The following is a 20,937-nucleotide window of genomic DNA, read 5'->3' as shown; positions in this document are numbered from 1 at the left end:
ATGTGATTATATTAAATATTAACCTTCCTTTGGGCCGATCAATATTCATATAAATCACATACACCCAAAATCCTTTTGTATTTCAAAATAAAATTAATTTCCATAAAAGAGGTCACTTTGGCGACATTTTATTTCAATTAATCAATTTTAAAAATACATATAACCTTATTATTATTTGAATTAATGAATATTTAACCTTAACCGAATAAACCTGAACCGAAAAAAAAAATTAAATTTTGGGAAATCCCGTACGGGTCGGGTCGACCCGGGTCCGTACGACCCGACCCGAATCAGTACTTTTTAAAAAAAAACAAAAAACAAAAAAAAATTTGAATTTTCAATTTTCCTCTAAAATATTTTGTTGAACAAAAACTGGAAGGAAAATCGAAATCTTATACCAAATCCTTAAAATTTACAACCAAATCTTTTTATCAAAACTGAAACTTTAAAAGATTTGGTTTTCAACCAAAATATTTTCCAGATCTGAAACCATATCAAAAAATTTTCAGATCTCAACCAAAATAATTTTCAGATCTGAAACCATATCAAAATACTTTCAGATCTGAAAACATATCAATATATTTTCCAGATCTGGAGCCATATCAAAAAGGTTTAAACAAAATTTTCTTTTCCAGATCTGGATCCAAATAATATGCAAAACTTTAAACAAATCTCAATGATTCAAACATGAATGACTCTGATACCACTTGTTGGGGAAAACCCATAAACCGCAGAATTCATCATGATAAATCATCAAGAATTTGACTGAAAACTTAAGCGGAAGCGTACCTGAAGCCATAATCCTGAATTGTTTAGAACGTGTCTTGATCTTCCAGATCTACGCGCTCTTTCCTTGAGAGAATCCTTTAGTTTCTCTTCAGAACTATTTTCTTAATGGGTGAGAGAATAGTGAAAGTGATAACGCGAGATTTGGGGACCATGACCCATATTTATAGATAATGTTTATCAATATCTTCTGATATTTCTGTTTTAGCCCATCATCAAAACAGAAATTACATTTATGTCTCTACACATTAAAGGCCCACAGCTCATTAGATACATTAAAGCCCAAGTAACCCGAAACAATAGTTGATCACTTTATTTTGGGCTTAACTTAATAGACAACCCACAACACATAATTATTCACATATAAGTCCATATAAATAAATTGATCCAACAAATCATACATATTATCGTCCACATGAAAAGTAAATATTAATTCTAAAATGGTACAATATGACCAAACAACCAGAACTCAAATTACACACTGAATCCTAAAGATTTCTAATTAATTCCATACAACCAAGCCAAGCCTGCAACCGCGATGATCAACCGAGTAAATCCCACGCTGGGGATCAAGATACCCACTGCAGACAACAAAAATGAATAACATATGCATGCATGCAAAAATAAAATAAAAAAATCAATATATATATATATATTATTTTTAAAATAAAATAAAACAAATTAAATGAAAAACGGAAAAAATACATTATTAGTCCTGGTTTATTTTCCATTTTCAATCCAACAAATTTTCAGGTTGCAGTTTGTACAGTAAGTTGGTCCTTGTTTCCATTTTTGTTTTTTTCAACTAAATATTCACGTGGTGTTGGACAGGAAAATAAGGACTAATTTTTTGCACTAAAACTGTAACATGAAATTTGGTCACGACCGAAAATAGAAAACAAAAAAGTTATAAGAGTAAAATTGTAATTTTTCCAGTAAAAAATAATAATACACAGCATAAAATATGTTTGGTACCGAAACATAAAAATTGAACCCAAAACATGATATTGTATTGCAGTATGAAGGGGTATGTAGAGTCTACCATGGCTCGTGTGACCAAACAGATCGATTCCTGGCAAATGGCTTGAAAAATTTGATGTGTTGGTAAAGTTGAAAGCAAAGCTTGAACAACCAGCTCCAAACGAACCTAAGATCGTAAAATAAAAGAATCAGTATAATTATATATCAACTTACTTTTTTTTATTTTGGTTTTCAATTCAACAGAACACAGTTTGATAAATGTAAAATTGTGAAAAAAATGAAACTCGTATCTTTTCAAAAATAAAAAAATCTGAGACAAGAAATAGGTCTCAGAAAAAAAGGAATAAATACAGAATTGAGACTGTATTGTTTTTATCGAAAAAATCCGTGTGAAATAAGAAATATTACAAAAACAATCCGCCTCAGTATTAATGAAATCATTTTGATGAGAAATGTACTTACAATCTCTGAAGCATGGAAAAATGGTGGAATTGAACAGATTGTAGTAGCCATCTTCACATTCACAGCTGTGTGTAAATGGAGTGGTCCGATTGCAGTAACCTCCCCCACAATTAGTCCAGAAGCAGGCTACAACCAAGAAATCCAATAAACTTTATATCGCTATCGTATATATTTTATTTGATGGATTCGAAATCATGGGAAAGTTGTAAAATTGTTATTACGGTCGAAGATGGATAGATTAGCTTGTCTTTCTCTTTGTGTGTCGTCCAAATCCGGCGTAGCAGTATTCTCGCAGGCGTAGTTGATTGTGCCTGTTGAACACAAAGGATATATATATATATCAATATTATATTTTTTGAAATAATATAACATCATTTAGGGAAAATTGTTTTTTGGTCTTTGTCTATTTGTGATGTGATATAAACGCACTGCCAGTGGGTCGCTGAAAATATAGTGTCACGTCTACACTTTCGATGAAGAACGATTGAAATTGCCAAAAATACGAAGATGCGAAACTAAAACTGAAATTCAATAACATAGATGATTAAAATCGTAAAACGACAAAATTATAGAACCAAAAATTACCGTTTTCCCTATCTTTAATGCTTATATATAAGTAAATATTTTCTTATAAACTTTTGAAGGATTTTATGTACTCATAGAAACCTAGAATAAATTAAACAAAATAACTAGAAAAAAATCTCACAATTGGGGATAACACAAGGCAAGAACTTCAAGAAGCTGCTACCATCTTCATCATAACGAGCTTGTCTCCAACCATCTTCGCACTCACACTCATAACCAAAAGTACTATTATCTGTGACAGAACAAAAACCTCGCCCACACACGTTGCCTTGGCAAGGATCCCCCCCTATACACAACAATAAACACATCAATTCCACAAGTTTGCCCCAATAATCATATAATCTCTACTATATTATGATCGACAAGAGATGTAGAATAATCATCTTGGTATAATAGTGAAAAATATAATAAAAAGGAAAATTGTTTTTTTCGTCATCTATACTTGACGTCTTGCGATATTTGGGTCTGCTATGTTATCAAGATTATTTATTTGCCATGTAACTTTCATTTTGTGATACTGGACACATCAGCGTCACGTAGAAAAAAGACTAAAATTATCCTAATTAATTATCGAAAGATATCATTAAAAAACCAGCATTTTTTTTTAGCATAAACGCTGTGATTAAAAAAAATATCTAACACCTAAAATAGTTAAACAAAGAAACCGATAATTATAAACAAACAAACAACATGTGCACGTGATTATAACTCATCGAAAGTAGGATATGCATTCTCTAGACTTATGGATTTCGAAAAAACTTGATATACAAACCGAAGAGAGGAGGCAGCGTGGGGATGTAGTCATAAGGAGCCGCAGCGGCGACGTAGAGCTGAATAACAATAGTAAATATTGCAAGAAAAGCAGAATCGCAAAGCGTAACCATGGTGGTGATGATGTATAAAATGGATGAAGTTGGAAAATATTGAAATGGAGCTTTATAAAACAGTACTGGTTGAAGGAAAGGGTGGGGAGTCAAAATGTTATTATGGATGTTGTTGGGGGAGTTGAGGGAAAGTGCCCATCGTTTTACACAATTGCAGTATAGCATGGGGCCTCCGCGATTCATATGCCGCCAAGTATATTTTTAATTTATATTTATATTTATATAATCTACTTTTTGTTTTATGAGGAAAAAACTATCATAAAATAAAAACTTAAATACAAAATTATAAATATTTCTCTAATATAATATGTTAATACAAAAATTTACTGTTTGAAAAATAATACATTTTTGGTTTTAGAAAAATATTACATCTAAAATTTTTAATTCGGGAATCCAATTATTTAAATACTTTATTGTTATAATAATCATTAAATTTTATAGTTAATATTTTGAATAAAATTTTATACCTTCGTTTTTTATTTATTATTTGCATTTGAAGATGTTTCATAAATGGTAGTGTATTCTCAAAATGTTAGATTAAAGATTTGAAGGAAAAAAAAACTGCTGATCATGAGCATTTGAATTTGCATTTCTAGTAGCACAACGTTCATCACTCATTTTTTAAGGAAAATATTTTTTCGATATAAATTGAAAAAACCGTGAAATTTAAATCTTTAAAATTTCCAAAGCAAATCCGGCTTTTCAATTTTATATATGTGGAGTAATACTTTTTTCTTGAATTCCATCTTTTGCATTTGCTTAATTCAATGTTTTCAATCCTATTTATTATGTATATGTATTAAACTTATGGGTTTTTTGTTTGTAGATCATCACATTTAGAGTGATTAATTAAAGGTTCTTTGTATTTTTATTGGTTTCTATCAAGATTTTAAGGCATGCTACGAGATGTCAACCAAGCTGGATCATAATTGATAACACACAAATAAAATGATTAAATCCGAAAAAATTATTAGTTCTTGATAAGTTCATTTTGTGCACTTAAATTATCCTTATAATTCATATAGATTGTTAGTTTTCTTGGGCGGAATTATGCGTCTTTTGCTATTTTTGATGTGCTCGCAGGAATCTAGGTAAGGCTAATACATGGGCGTGAAAAGGAGCGAAAATGACGATTAGAAGAAATTGGAGGAAAATGGCCCAGCTCTGAAGGCAGAGAGACCCGCGCATATGCGCGAGTCAAGAGCGCGCATGTGCACGCCAGAAAGAAGTGAGACACAAAGCAAACCAGAGAAGGGCGCGCATATGCGCCCGCGAAGGAAATCAGGATGAACAAAAAAGAGGACTCCCGCATATGCGCGGAGCTGGTGTGCGCATGTGCGCGTGAGAAGAAGCCTAGCACGGAAAAAGGCGCGCATATGCGCTGGTTTAGGTCCCGCATATGCGCGCGGCACGATGTTCAGAATTAAATAGGACAGTCGTGGACTTTGAAAGGGGTTCGAAAATTTTGGGAAGTACAGCCGACATATCACTCGAGAAAAGGAGAGCAAAAGTCAGAGAACAGAAGACGGAACGCGAAGAACGGAGATAGAAGACGCTGAATCCGGACACGGAGACGCGCTTTCATCTTTCCTCAACACGTTTCTAATTCGGTTCTTTATTTTTACATTTTTAATGATTAAAAACAGGTTTTGTATTGATTTAAATTCGAGTATGAACTAATTTTATTTTCTAGAGATTGACGTAGTCTTGGTTGAACCTATGTTATTGACGGTTTCAATTTTCATTGAATTAATTCATCGTGTTTATTTGTGATTTCTTGTCGTTAATGCTTTTGAATTACTGACCATAATTCGATTGATCAAATAATTAAGATCTAACACTCGAGAGAGGGGATTGAAATTAGGACAATGGAAACCACATCGTTAGACGTTTATAACGTGCAAAAAACGTATAACTCTGACGAATCCATAAGAAAACCTTGTTTGCATTTATTACGTGTTACGTGATTTTGAATAGACATATTAAAATCAGTAATATGTAATACAGTTCTATTTATCATTTGAAAAAGGAAATAGGAAATTGCGAGTTCTTGGTTAGTAAACATGATGTGATTTAATAATATGTTAGTCAATTTTAATTTAGCATAGGGGACACCAGACAAAATCATATATCTAAATTGATCTACTCATTGAACTTCAACTGCGTGCTAAGAATTCTCTGATTCGTTATTTTCTTTGAATTGATTATAAACCAACTCTTTGATTTTGCTAAATAAAGTTGAGCTATGTCAATTATGGTACTTAATATACAGTTTTAAATAATTACTCTTCGTGGGATCGATATATGTACTCATACCAGTACTAAAACTTGACACCGTACACTTACGGTAGTGAAAATATGCAACAAGTTTTTGGCGCCGTTGCCGGGGAGTTTATTATTTAATTGCATATTAATATCGTTACTAAGTAGTCTTGACTTTAATTTAGATTTTATTTTATTTAGTTATTTTGTTAAGTTATAATTTTTTCTGTTTTACAGTGCATGCTAAGATCGCACAGCCCTGATTTGCTTATTTTTATCCGGAGATCGAAAGAACTGCGAGAAGACTAAGAAAAGCGAGAAGGGAAGAAATCCAAGCAATGGCTGAAAACAGAGAAGACGCGAGATATAATCAACTAGACGCTTTACCTATCAGAGATCACTTCAGACCAGTGATCAACACACATTATTCTGGCATTTCTCGGGGAACCATAAATGCCAACAATTTTGAGTTGAAGCCTGCACTAATAAATATGGTTCAACAGAACCAATTTGCGGGAACTGACACTGCTGATCCTCGCGTTCATTTGAGGGCTTTCCTGGAGATCACGGATATGGTAAAAATTAATAATGTTCCTGATGATATTATTAGACTGCGTTTGTTTCTGTTTTCTCTTAGGGACCAAGCAAGAGGATGGCTCCAATCACTTCCGCTGGGGAGCATCACAACGTGGCAAGAGTTGGCAACAAAGTTTCTGTCTAAATATTTCCCCCCTGCAAAGTCTGCACAGTTGAAGATTGAGATCAGTACCTTCAGGCAGACTGACTTTGAGCAGCTCTATGAGGCATGGGAAAGGTATAAGGAGTTGTTGCGGAGGTGCCCAAATCATGGTTTTGAAGACTTGGTACAAATCGAGCTTTTCTATGATGGGTTGAATGGTCAGACACGTACAACAGTAGATGCAGTGGCAGGTGGCACAATCTTTGCCAAATCTCCTGCTCAAGCCTATGACTTGCTTGAGCATATGACTATTAATAGCTACCAATGGCCATCTGAGAGGTCAAGAGTGCAGAGGACAACTGGAGTTTATGCTGTGGATCCTATCACATCACTCACTGCGCAAGTATCAGCATTGACTACATAGATAGCAACCATGAATAAAGTGAGTACATCAAACACTGAGGGACCATCGTTTGTTGTTGAAGTAATCGCAAATTCCTGAAGAAGTACAGTATATCAACAACAAAAACTTTGGAGGCTATGGAGGATATTGAGGTAATCCTCCCCCTAACACTTATCACCCTGGTTTGAGAAATCATGAGAATTTTCATATGCAAAAATAAGAATGTATTGAATCCTCCACCGGGGTTCAATACATCAAATGGGGAATGGAAGCCATTATTTGAGGATTTAGCCGGGACATTTGTTGCTGAATCTGGCAAGAGAATGGCTAGGACCGAGTCTAGGCTTGACAACCTAGAGACCCACATGGCAAATATTGGTGCTTCTCTGAAAATCCTGGAGTCGCAAGTTGGGCAGATAACAAAACAACTCACGTCTCAACCGTCAAGCGCAGTACCAAAGACTGCAGACCCGAGTATGAGAAAAGTGAATGCTGTTTTCATACAACATGAGGAGGTTGGAATGATAGAAGTAGAAGAGAAAAAAGTTGAGCATAAACCCAGCTGGGAAGATGAGCCGACTCCAAGAAAAGGGAATGATGAGCCGACTGCAAGCAAAGGGAATCGAGGTAAGAAAGGTAAGAGTTATGATTTTGATCAATGCATTGATATTTCCTTACTTCCCTATCCCCAAAGATTTTTTTAAAATTAAAGTCTGAGTTTCAAAAGAAAAAAGGTATTGAAGATCTCAATAACCTACACTCTAACATTCACTCTGCAGAGCAGGAAGAGGTGGCATTTACTGGAGAAGATGATAAGGGAAGACAAGGAAACCGTCCTCAGAAGCTGCAAGACCCCGGGGAATTCATTGTACCATCTGAAATAGGGAGTCAATTAGTGGAAAAAGCTATATGTGATTCAGGAGCAAGCTTGAATATAATGCCAAGTTCTCTCTATGAGAAACTGGGACTGACCAGGATAAAACCCACAGAATTAAGCTTGCATCTGGCAGATAAATCGATGAAGGTGTCATTGGGTATTGTGGAAGATGTTGAACTTAAGATTGATAAATTGAGGCTTCCAGCAGATTTCGTGGTGCTTGACATGAAGAACAGTCAAAATGTTCGTATCATTCTAGGACAACCTTTCTTGGCTACTGCTGGCACCGTCATTGACTTGAAGCAAGAAAAATTGACCATGGAGGTTGAAGGTCAGAGGGTGGAAATCAAAGCATTAAAGAGATCACATGACCCACCATGAACAAGATTGGTATAGTCGGGCTGACGAAGTTAAACCAAGCGCTGTGTGGGAGGCAACCCACATTTATTTTAGCATTCGTTTTGTTTTTTCTATTTTATTTTATTTTAATTCTTTTTGTTGATTTTAATTTCCTCTATTCAAGTATTGATTTTAATATTTTATTTTTGCAGGTATTTAAAAATAAAACGAAGGAAATGGATGGACAGTGTGCCTAACGCATATGCGCGATTTATTTTCACGCACATGCGCGAAGCCCAACTCAGAAGGCAGAGGAGGCCACGCATATGCGCCACTCAAGGCGCGCATATGCGCGATAAGATTAGGTGCACTAACTCGGGAGGCAGAGGCTTTGGCGCATATGCGCCGCTTAGGGCGCGCATATGCGCGATATGACAAGATTGCGGGATAGTAGCCTTCGCGCATATGCGCGCGAACTGATTTAAGAAAAAAAAAGAGGACTCGCGAACCCTCATCAGACATCACTGAACCTTTCTTATTCTTCCTCACACACAGCCGCCGCCGCTCTCAGAAGAAACACCGACCGCCGCCGTCCCTCTCTACAAGATACACTCCGAAGCTTCAATCACCGCCACAACTTCCGACCGCACTACGATTTTCCACCATTTCCTGGTTCAAGTAAGGGGTTTTCTCCAAATTTTGTTCAATCCGTCGTAATAGTTAGAATTGGTGTTCGATCTTTTCGGGAACTTTTGTTATTGTGACTTGGGTACTTCGATTTGTTCTAAATCATTTTGTGATTGGGTTGTACGTTGCGTTGCTCACCGGGATTGTTGGTGTGGTGAGATTATATTTGCTCGGCTACTCGATTATTTGAATTTAGTGTTTGGGTGTGCTTTGAATTTTGAGTACATGGCGCCGAAAAAGAAATCGAAATCAGGTGCCTCTTCCTCCTCAAGTTTTGATACTCACAGGTTTTGGAATGAGGAAGCCCAACAGGTATATGAGAGCTCCATGACAAGATCAATCATCCCGGAAAGGGGATATAATTTGTCAGTTCCCCGTGGTGTTATTGTGAATGAACTGGAACGACGACAATGGGTCGAATTTGCTCAACCCCCATTGGATGCCATTATCTCAGTTGTCCGAGAATTCTATGCCAATCTCCGTATACGTCATGACGATTTTAAAGTCTTGGTGAGAGGTAAATTGGTGTCGTTTGACACTCAAAGGATCAATTTGATATATCAGATGCCCAGCTTTGACCATGATGAGTACAGTGAATTTCTTGAAGAAGGGGTTGCTTAAACAGAGGTCATCCGGACCGTATGTCAAGAAGGCGCCGCCTGGAAAATGAGCTCGAGCGGTCCTATTTCTTTAAAGAAATCCGATATGGGCCCTAATGCGAGTGCTTGGACATCTTTCGTGTTGGCCCGGATTCTCCCATCCTCGCACTACCATGATGTAACCAAAGACAAAGTTGCACTTGTCTTTGCTATTTTGATGGGCAAATCTGTTGACTTGGGAAAAATCATTTATGGATCGATTATGAGAGTCGGCACAGGGTTAGCCACAGTCTCTCTTCCATGCCCTCATATTGTTACCGAGCTATGCCGACAGGCCAGCGTGGCATGGTCACCTGATGAGCAAGTTTTAAAGCCGAAGGCCCCCATTGTTGCCTTCTTTGGAGCTGCCTCTTACATCCCCCATGAGTATCCGGCTGAAGAGGAGATCCCACAGCCACAACTTCCACCACCATTACCACCTGCAGCAGCCAGACAGCGCAGGCGAGACCGATTTCGTAGACTTGAGACTGAGATGCAGGACCAGAGGAGGTTACTGATTGAGCAACGCCAGGTGCTGGATTCACTTCAGTTCCGCAACGACCATTTTATGGGATATATGATGGACTTCACCTCCGTGCTTGCTCAGCGGTTTCCACCTATAGGTCCAGAGGATCCGATGTTCCCTAGCCACGGGTATGGCCACCCCAGTACCCCGGACATGCCCCTTACCAGGCCCTACCCCAGAACATGGATGAGGATGACGACGATGGTGACGGCGAGCACTGACGCTCGTCGTGGGAGGTATGATTTTTCCGTTCTTTCCTGTTTATACATTGAGGACAATGCATACTGTAAGTTTGGGGGGGTCAATTGCATATTGATTGTTTGAGTTTTTAATTCATTTTTTAGTAACAGTCGTTGTTAGTTATTTTCTGCACAGTAGTTTTTTTTTTAGGGAAAAGTCATGGATACGTCGTAGTGTGGCCAATGATGATAATGAAATCGTGGTTTTAATGCATACATGTATTCATGGTTACTTGAGAGTCACAAATATCTTTGCACGGTCATGTTTGTTGATACTATCAATGTTTAGAGACAATTTACATGCTTGTGATGCTAAATAGATAATAGAGATATGAATTTTAGTATTTCTCACATGACATTAACTGACACATTTGCAAACACAGAAATGACCTAGGCAATCTTTCTTAATATCTTTGGGCCTGTTTTCATTGCTATTATCGTTTGTTAGCCCATTTAACCTCGAGTAGTTTGAGATGCTTGACTTTTCTTTGTGCACCTCTCATATATCATTTGATTGAAAATTGCATGTGATTGGTTTGTATGAGTTGACCACTGGTTTGACGAAAATCTAGAACTTGCTTGAACACTTTTCGAGGCAAAATACGGATAATATGTGACATAGGAATGATTTAGGCAATCTTTGAAACCGTTTAAGCCTTTGAGCCTACCGAATAAACATGAAATATCCCTAGTATCCCATTTTGAGCCTATTTTAAAAATCAAGTGGAGTGTGTCAATGACATACAATTAGCCCCCACTTGTATCTATTCTGCATCACACAACAACTACCTAATGAAGCTTATACATTTATTGTCCTACCTAATTTGAGAGAAATAAGATCATTGGTGTTGTAACGATTCAAGTACTCCTTGAAAAAGAAAAAGAAAAAAAAAAGAAAAAGAAAAAAAGAGTAAATGCGAAAAAAAAGAGTTGAAAAAGTGACAAGAAGAAGAAAAATAATCAAAAGATTGAATCAAAAAGTGGAGAAAAAGAAAAATATGGGAAATGGAGGATATGATTGGGAAGAAAACAATGAAGTGATGGTGAACGAAATAAGAGTGAAGATGATGAAAATTCGACTATTTCTCTCAAATTTTGATTTCATACCTTTTATTGTAGCCATGAGCCATAGCCTAACGTTACCAGCCTACAAGACCTATTAACCTTGTCACATTTATCCAATATACTAGTGGAGAAAAGTTGTTCAAGTCAAGCCTATGGATACCTGATAAACATGGTTAACGAGTATAGACTTTAATCATTTGCATGCAAGCATCTCATTGTGTAACTTCATCTTCGGTATACTTGTACTGAATATATTATGAACCAAATAATCACCAATAAAGTCATTTGTGATATGTGTAAGTGAATCTGTATGTTAATGAAGTGTGGGTTAAACTGAATTGAAAATATTTTGAGTTTATAAGGCTAGTAAGTGTTGTGAATCTATTTGAGTAGTTGACTGGGTAAATGAGCATTGACATAGCACACACGCACGTGACTTTTGAGTAATCGTGAATTACATGAAAATAAATGAGTCGTTGTTAGTTTTCTTGGGCGAAATTATGCGTCTTTTGCTATTTTTGATGTGCTCGCAGGAATCTAGGTAAGGCTACTATATGGGCGTGAAAAGGAACGAAAATGACGATTAGAAGATATTGGAGGAAAATGGCCCAGCTCTGAAGGCAGAGAGACCCGCGCATATGCGCGAGTCAAGAGCGCGCACAATGGAAGTGAGACACAAAGCAAACCAGATAAGGGCACGCATATGCGCCACACATGGGCGCGCATATCCGCCCGCGAAGGAAATCCGGATGAACAAAACAGAGGACTCCGCGCATATGCGCTGCGCTGGTGCGTGCACAAGAAGAAGCCTAGCACGGAAAGAGGTGCGCATATGCATCGGTTTAGGTCGCGCAAATGCGCGCGGCGCGATGTTCAGAATTAAATAGGTCAGTCGTGGACTTTGAAAGGGGTTCGAAAATTTTGGGAAGTACAGCCGACATATCACTCGAGAAAAGGAGAGCAAAAGTCAGAGCACAGAAGATGGAACGCAAAGAACGGAGATAGAAGACGCTGAATCCGGACACGGAGACGCGCTTTCATCTTTCCTCAACACGTTTCTAATTCGGTTCTTTATTTTTACATTTTTAATGATTAAAAACAGGTTTTGTATTGATTTAAATTCGAGTATGAACTAATTTTATTTTCTAGAAATTGACGTAGTCTTGGTTGAACCTATGTTATTGACGGTTTCAATTTTCATTGAATTAATTCATCGTGTTTATTTGTGATTTCTTGTCGTTAATGCTTTTGAATTACTGGCCATAATTCGATTGATCAAATAATTAAGATCTAACACTCGAGAGAGGGGATTGAAATTAGGACAGTGAAAATCACATCGTTAGACGTTTATAACGTGCAAAAGACGTATAACTCTGACGAATCCATAAGAGAACCTTGTTTGCATTTATTACGTGTTACGTGATTTTGAATAGACATATTAAAATCAGTAATAGGTAATACAGTTCTATTTATCATTTGAAAAAGGAAATAGGAAATTGCGAGTTCTTGGTTCGTAAACATGATGTGATTTAATAATATGTTAGTCAATTTTAATTTAGCATAGGGGAGACCAGACGAAATCATATCTCTAGATTGATCTACTCATTGAACTTCAACTGCGTGCTAAGAATTCTCTGATTCGTTATTTTCTTTGAATTGATTATAAACCAACTCTTTGATTTTGCTAAATAAAGTTGAGCTATGTCAATTATGGTACTTAATATATAGTTTTAAATAATTACTCTTCGTGGGATCGATATATGTACTCATACCAGTACTAAAACTTGACACAGTACACTTACGATAGTGAAAATAAGCAACAGTTCTAATAATGAGATTAACTCCAATGTTTATGAAACATTATAAACTCTATAACTGAACGGGTTCCAAAAAGTTCTTATGTACTAACATTCAAATGTTAGAGTAGATGTCCAGCATGTCAATTTTTGGATTGGATTTTAATTAACTCTCAAGTAAAAACAATATTTATTTTAATACCATGAAATATGTCTCTCAACATAAGATCATGAAACTCAATAGGAAGCGTACCATATATTCTAAACAGGTTCCTAGTCGATTCAACCGCCTAAAATAAGAATTAAGATCGCTTGAGCTTAAGACTAGCAGTTTGTTATGAAAATTTCATGTTTCATCAATAAGGACATGGAGATCTTCATTCATGTAGATGAGTGATCATTTGATGATGTATTGAACAACCCTTCATCGGACTATCCAAGTTGTTATTACTTTTCGAGTGGAATAGTCCGCTGTTATAGTTGTACATTATTAGTCTTCTGACCTAGAAGAACTTAGAGGTTCTATGTACTAGCATGCACTTTAATCCAGTTTATCACCTCTATTGAGGGTCATCGGGTGAAAAGGTTTTCAATGTATTGTAGTTTGGGATTCACGGCTCACCTACGAGTGAAGATATCCTATGTGATCTGATGAGCTAATAGTGCAAGGAATCTCTGGCAAAAGTAAGACATGTGCATTTTGGAAGGTGTTTCTTCAGTTGCACGTACCGTGTCACTGTAAGACTCAAATATATATTACATCGTTATCGAATTCATTTACAACTCTCGATATACCAATGGCTACAAGTTTGATCGAGATATATGAGTTGAAGGGACCGTACTGTACTTTAACCATAACTTAAGGTTCTTGCAGGCACTATCAGTGATACCTAGGGGATCATTGCGTGATGCCACTAAACATTATTAACATGATCCGATGGGTATAATTAGACTTGAGTTTTGACGTGTTTGAGGAAAAGGTTGATGAAAAAAATGAGATTAATTAAGATAACCCTGAATAAGATTAAATGTTATTCAGAATCGCATGAAGTTGTGAACTCACGGCTAAATGTAGCCTTAACCATTGAAGATCACACAAGTATTGGATTATGAACAAGATTTTTCATTATATGAACAAGATTTATATCCTCGACAAATCGACGTAGTTTGATCGTCAATCGATGTTATAATAAGTTCATAATTATTTATTTAGAAATTTAGAATATATTAATTTAAAAATGATATTAGTAATGGTGACTACTAAGAGCAAAATTCTCATTAAACATTCTAGAACAATCTAAAATAGATTAATTAATTAATTGAGTAAATAAATAAAAATTATCTAATTTTAAGCAAACACGCGTGCACACACTATTTAGGAGAACGAAATTTTGGCCACCACGCCGCCGCAACACCGTCATATTTTATGAACTCCGGTGATCCAATCTCGACGTAAACTTCTATAAATCTCTAGTGCAATCTATACGAGGAACAAACTTTATGATCATGTTCTTGATTTGATTGTTGAAGAAGGAGGAAGATCCGTTCGTAAAGATTTACAAATAAGGTTATTACCGTTTAAAAAAAAAGAATAGTTGGATCTGGCGTTAAATACACAAAAAGAAATCATATCTAAATACTCTATGAATGTTTTAAATCATTCAACGTCCAGAGAATGTTTTGAATGTCAAAACTAAAATTTTTAAACTTCTGATGTGATTTGGGTACGAAAAAACACTACTTCAACATCGAATGCAAGTGTTACGTTCTTGTGCAATTTTGTAAAGTATCAAAATGCACAATGGTAAATTTGGTAATGAATAAAAAGATGTATCATAACACCAATTTGTTTGCCTCTATTAGATCTAATTTTGATACATAGGATATAAAATCAAAACATGAATTTAGACTTCTACTTTAAGATTTGTTGTCTTTTAAAATTTCTTTTAGACTTCTACTTTAAGATTTGTTGTCTTTTAAAATTTCTTTTTCAATTTAATTTATTATATTATATGTGTTGATTTTATACTATAATTATGTTTAGGTGGTCAAACATTTTAAATTGTTGGAAAATGTTGTTGCGGAGAACTTGTATAGAAAGGGGGGGCCACATACAATTTGGACACTGCAATTATTCTCTCTTTCAAAACTACAATTATCCCCGTGAAAGTAGCATAAAATTTTTACACTCATACCATATTGCTATAAGATTTTTAAGCTTTTTAAATTTTTTAAAAGATAAAATAAATTAATAGTAGAGAAAAAGATAATATATTATTGATTTTTTTATAAATGTAACGGAAAAAGTGTTTTTTAACTAATATAAAAAAGTTTCAATATAAATATTGAATTTTTTTTTTTAAAAAAAAGAAAAGGTACAAAAGAATATATTTTTCATTTGATTTACGATTCAACAACCACATTCAATCGGTTGGACTTAATGGGATTGATTTTATGATAAATTATCTTTAAATCTTCAAATTTAAACATGGGTTTGAGGTCAATCCCTAAATATATAAATTTTCAAAACAACTATTTCATATTTGGTGCAAAAACATGTGTTATATAAATTTTCAAAACAACTATTTCATATTTGGTACAAAAACAGGTGTTTGGAATATAAAAATATATGACCTTCATTTTTTTTTACATTTCATTTATCTAAACTGAAAGTCTAAATCATGATTTTGTATTCAATTTAAGTCAATTGATACCATAAATATATAAATCAATATGTTCATTTAATATTTTTGTACTTTCTTAAATTAGTACCATAAACATGTAAGGTAAGTGTTTATATTAATAAAGTTATTTCAATTCTACGCTTAAAATATTTTTTTTACTAGTTCTGAAACAATTGATAATCAAATATCATGTATTAGTTTATATTTTTAATGTTTTTTTAAATAATTTTCATCAATGAAAAGATACTTGAGTACAAAGAGTACACAATTTTTTATGTGGATGGGAAGTTCATAATCATTTTTTTCTAGAAAGGGTGTTAGAATCGAGTTAGAGTTTAGAAAGAGGATGAATAAACTCTTTAAAATATTTTGCGATTAAAAAATCTGCAATAGCTCGTTCTTGAAATGTTCAAAAATGAACCGAGCACCGAGAAATTAAATCGAGTTTGATTTTAAAACCAAGCGAAAGAAACTCAAAATAATCACTCTAAAAACGAATTAAACATTTTGAAAAAAATTTAAAAATATACAAGTTGAAATAATAAGAATGGTTTGGTTGAAATATTTTATCAAACACTTTGTATGTAATATTTTGGTATTTGAAAAATATATAAAATACTTCAACTATGCCTACAAAAAACAGTAACAAAAGTAAGTAAATTCGATAAAAAAAATATGCACGAATTTATTTATGGATGTTAGGAGATTAACAACTCATACGTCTCCCCTTGTTTCCCATGTAAAGATTCATTAGAAGACTTTAATTTATACAATAATTTGTACAAACTTATTTCAATAAGACTCATATCTTGCCTAATCGAAACTTCTAACACACTCCCAATTGTATGTAACAACTTCACAATCTGCATAAAGTTTAACGTCTTTAATGCCAAGACTACAAACAAAATTTGTAATGTTTTTGTGTAAAGACTATCACTCAATTAAACTTTGAAGTCCATCTCTCCTTTATATGTGAGTGATTATGTGTGTGAGAAAATTAATCCATTGCAGTATATAAACTCTCAAATATATCCTCACACATAAGGATAAAAACTCTCACTAAGCTATAATATCTATTTAGACTTTCATTCTTCGGCTTGCTCTCATTTTAACTAATTTCTTTATGTCGATAGTTCATGCTTCGAATCTCCTTCAAAAGCTTGCATTTAATCTTCAAGATATTGTATATATAGTCTCCAAGATAGGTTAGACAAAATAATAGGACCAATGGAAAAAGCTATGTACTGTTTCTGATATTGCAATGGTCATATTTGACTTTCTGGCATGTTGGTGCGGTCTGGTTCCAAAAGCAAAACGGTTGAATGAGTAAAACGGTTGAATGAGCAAAACAGTTGAGTGGATAAGCAAAATGGTTGAGTGAAACGTGGTCTGGTCCGGTGAATATAACTCTCGATTCATTAATTTCTGGGCAAAGTGTGAACTTGAAAGTTGTGTTGAGACATCGTATTCTCACACCCAAGGCGCAACGGAAGTTTCAATTTTTTTTCTTGGGCGTCATGTGTTTAGAAACATTCATAGCATTTTTAGAATTTTACATTTGCGTTCTAAAGGATGGACTCCAAACTATTTTGGTTTTTACGCGGAAATAATCCTTCTTGTAAATCCATACGAACGACTCTCCTCTTTGATCATCTATTCAGGTCTACGATCGAAAACTGTTTTTCCTCGTTCGGTTTGCACTAGAAAATCCAAATGATTTGTGCATTGAGACTTTAGTCTCCGAATTTCCACGGCACGGGGGTGGAAGAAAAAGGAAGGCCGAAAATATTTCTTCACCAAGTCTTTTGATGGCCAAGAGTTTTTCCAAAGTGGGGAAATTTATTTATTCATAATCAATCATTATCCAAGCTAATCAAATCATTAATCCAAAATTAATTGCATGACTTGATTTGCTTTAACTCAACTTGGCCGTGACTACAATTGATGGAGAGAAAAGCTTTGTAGTGTATTTTGTGTGCAAAATTATGGTTATGAATTATGAGTCATAGTGGTGTATGTATATAGATTAATTCATAATCCCATTAGGAGTCTCTCTCCCACAAGGATTCTGATAATTTCATTATATTATTAATATATAATGTATTTATTAACTTTTAATAATACATGATATAATAATATCATATACATATATTTTATATCACCTTATAAAATATATACATGTACATTAATTAAATAATTATTATTTAATTTATAAATTAACTCTTTGGTTAATTTAATTCTAGACTACTCTAGAACATTAATGAGAATTTGTATATGTTAGTAGTCACCATTACTAGTACTAACATTTAATCAGTAAATTCTAAATTCACTAAATAAATGATTTCGAACACATTATAAACACGATCAATGATCCGAGAGTGCTGATATTCGGATTTACCCTAGTTAACCCCATTATTTTAATCAACTCCTTGATCAAAAATGTCAGAACTCATTTCTGATTGCAAACATCGGATCATGATAAGAGCGTCTACTAGCATCGCCCCATGATCCCCTAGGTATCATTGTTAGTGTCTGCAAGAACCTTTTGTCATGGTTAGCGTACAGTAGGGTCTTTTTAGCACATATATCCCGATCTAATCTACAACCATTGATATATCGAGAGTAGCATATGAATTCGATAGCGATGGATTTATCTTTGAATAATAACAGTGTCGTCAGTCGTGGTATGTGCAACTAGGAAAACACCTTTCTCTAAAGCACATTTCTTGCTCTGGCCAGAGACTCCTTGCACTATTAACTCATTAGATCACATGGGTTATCTTCACCCGTAGGCGAACAGTGAATCCCCGACTACAATGCATTTGCTCCTACGTATTTCGAAACTACACCCAACCTCACACTTGATGAGCCTCAATAGAGTCGATAAACGGATCAAAGTGCATGCTAGTACATATAGCATCTACATTGTCCCGAGTCAAAGGACTAATGGTGTAAAACCATAACTGCGGACTATTCCACTAGATAAGTGAGAACCACTTGGATAGTTCGAGGGAGAGTTGTTCAATGCATCATCATATGATCACCTGTCTGTGTGAATAGACATCTCCAGGCCCTTGCCAATGAAACATGAACTTTACATAACATATGCTAGTCTCAAGCTCAAAAGACCTTTATTCTTGCTTTAGGCGGCTGATTTGATCAGGAACCTGTTTAGAATATACGGTACACTTTCTAATGAGTTCCATATATCGTACACTTCCTAATGAGTTCCATGATCTTAAGTTGCGATGCAGACCTCATAGTACCTATTGTATATTCAATGACTTTTTATCTATGCAGCTTGAATGAGTATATAGATAAAGTATAATGCCATAACCGAATGAAATCATAAAATATTATTAAAATAAAGATTGTTTTATATTAGAGTCAATAAAAACACAAGCCACAAGTTGGATTGCTGGGCACCTACTCTAACAAGTTGTACCTATTTTTCTTAACTCTCCGCAGAATCAAGAATCACTCAATGTCGAGTTCCTATGAGAGAGATATGCTCAAAATACTTAATTGTGTACACATTTGAACTCTTTCTGCAACCTGTGCAGAACCAACAATTTCATCGCAAATTATCAGTTTCTTAAGCTTCAATTCAGACTTCAATCTTTAAAGATGATTTGTAAATCATTGTCTTATATTTTCACTGCATGCTGAATCATTCAATTATCGACCAGTTCGGCTCGAGGATGTTTGGGTGGTCAGATATTGCGACCCCATTTCGTCTTGATAAAATCCGAATTCACTCAACCGACCTGAGATATGATTTCTAGATAATAGAGGTGGCTTTCCAAACGTTTTAATCGCCAGTCATTTGGATTATTGGTTTGTGAGATATCATCGAACTAATTGACATCGCCAAATTTTCAGCTTGACTTTATTTAAGTTTCAGCTTGTCAAATCTCTCAACTTGACATTTTGCAACTACACATTTGAATAAATATGTTAGAAGCATTACAACAAGTTTTGTTATTATCAAAATCAATATTTCTAACGTTTTCGCAACCCAACAAAAGGACTGACCCCAAACCCAGATTTAAAGAAAATTTACACTTATTTTTATATGATCGATTTGGCAACAGAAACTAATAATTGTCCAATGATCGAAATGTGATGTTTGAGTTATCGTGTGATTTAAAATATCTGAATTGTAATGTTATCACAAACTATAAGTTTTAGTAAAAATGTTAGTGGTTAATAATTGATATCAGAGTCATAATCACTTATATTATTATCAAGGTTATAAGAAGTCTATTGAGATGAAAATTGTTGGAAAGGAATAGCTCCTCCGTTGAATACAATAAAAGAAGTTTCCTATCATAATTGGGCTACGCAAGAGTTGGTTTGGCCCAACAAAACGCATAATGGAAAGAGACTCATCGGTCTGACCAACTCATCGGTCTGACCAATTCAAATATTATATTGATATTAAAATTGAAAAGTTAATTTTCACTAAGACTTTTATGATAATTAATTAAAATAATTATTTAATTAATATAATTTTTGAAATTTTTAAAATTTATGATATTTTATGAGAAATTTTATGTTTTAGACAATGTGTAATATGAATTTTTTTAACCGTACCGGTTCCAATCTACTTATCTCGTGGAATCGATTTCGATTCCAAAAAAACACCTCTGATCTGGTAGTAGCAGGGCAATTATGGGTTTCTCAATCATATTCTCACATTCTCATGTGTTTCCTTCCAATCATAACTCAAGCCAATATGGTATACAAAAATATTATCAAAGAAACGAGGCTCAATATGCTATGATTGATTAACCAATGATTCAACAATATGTGTGTACTTCTCAAATATTTATCTTCAATAAAATCAAATCAAGCCTTACTAGATTCACATTGACTCATACTATCATTTAATTTAACTCATACCATATAATTCAAGTAATTCAGCAAATGACGTGATCAGATCACATCAAGCTCAGATCACATCAAACAAATGTTATCCCCCGTATGTTGCTCGATCATAACATATCTTATTATTTTTTAAGGCGGTTGCAGGAATATTGAT

General features: G+C 34.6%; 1 protein-coding gene across 1 annotated transcript; it reads right to left on the bottom strand.

Annotated features, from left to right (window-relative positions):
* Positions 1–1,134: 1,134 nt before the first annotated feature.
* On the bottom strand, positions 1,135–3,771 carry LOC142550878 (uncharacterized). The gene is made up of 6 exons (XM_075659923.1): positions 3,587–3,771; positions 2,936–3,100; positions 2,451–2,540; positions 2,230–2,355; positions 1,829–1,933; positions 1,135–1,367 (listed from the first exon to the last, which is right to left on the bottom strand). The coding sequence occupies exons 1-6, from the start codon at positions 3,696–3,698 to the stop codon at positions 1,285–1,287; spliced, it is 681 nt and encodes a 226-aa protein (XP_075516038.1). The 5' UTR covers positions 3,699–3,771; the 3' UTR covers positions 1,135–1,284.
* Between the last annotated feature and the right edge of the window lie 17,166 nt (positions 3,772–20,937).

Source organism: Primulina tabacum, chromosome 7 (genome assembly GCF_025594145.1).
Source record: "Primulina tabacum isolate GXHZ01 chromosome 7, ASM2559414v2, whole genome shotgun sequence".
NCBI classification, from domain to species: domain Eukaryota; kingdom Viridiplantae; phylum Streptophyta; class Magnoliopsida; order Lamiales; family Gesneriaceae; genus Primulina; species Primulina tabacum.
This window is presented reverse-complemented; position numbering and strand designations above follow the sequence as displayed.

What these genes read in the sequence shown, in the direction of transcription:
- LOC142550878 (XM_075659923.1), bottom strand. Translation starts at nt 3,698, where the DNA reads ATGGTTACGCTTTGCGATTCTGCTTTTCTTGCAATATTTACTATTGTT. An exon ending in GCCTTGTGTTATCCCCAATT is followed by an intron (nt 2,541 to 2,935) that starts GTGAGATTTTTT and finishes TGTGTTCAACAG; the next exon opens with GCACAATCAACTACGCCTGC. An exon ending in GTTTGGTCACACGAGCCATG is followed by an intron (nt 1,368 to 1,828) that starts GTAGACTCTACA and finishes TGTTGTCTGCAG; the next exon opens with TGGGTATCTTGATCCCCAGC.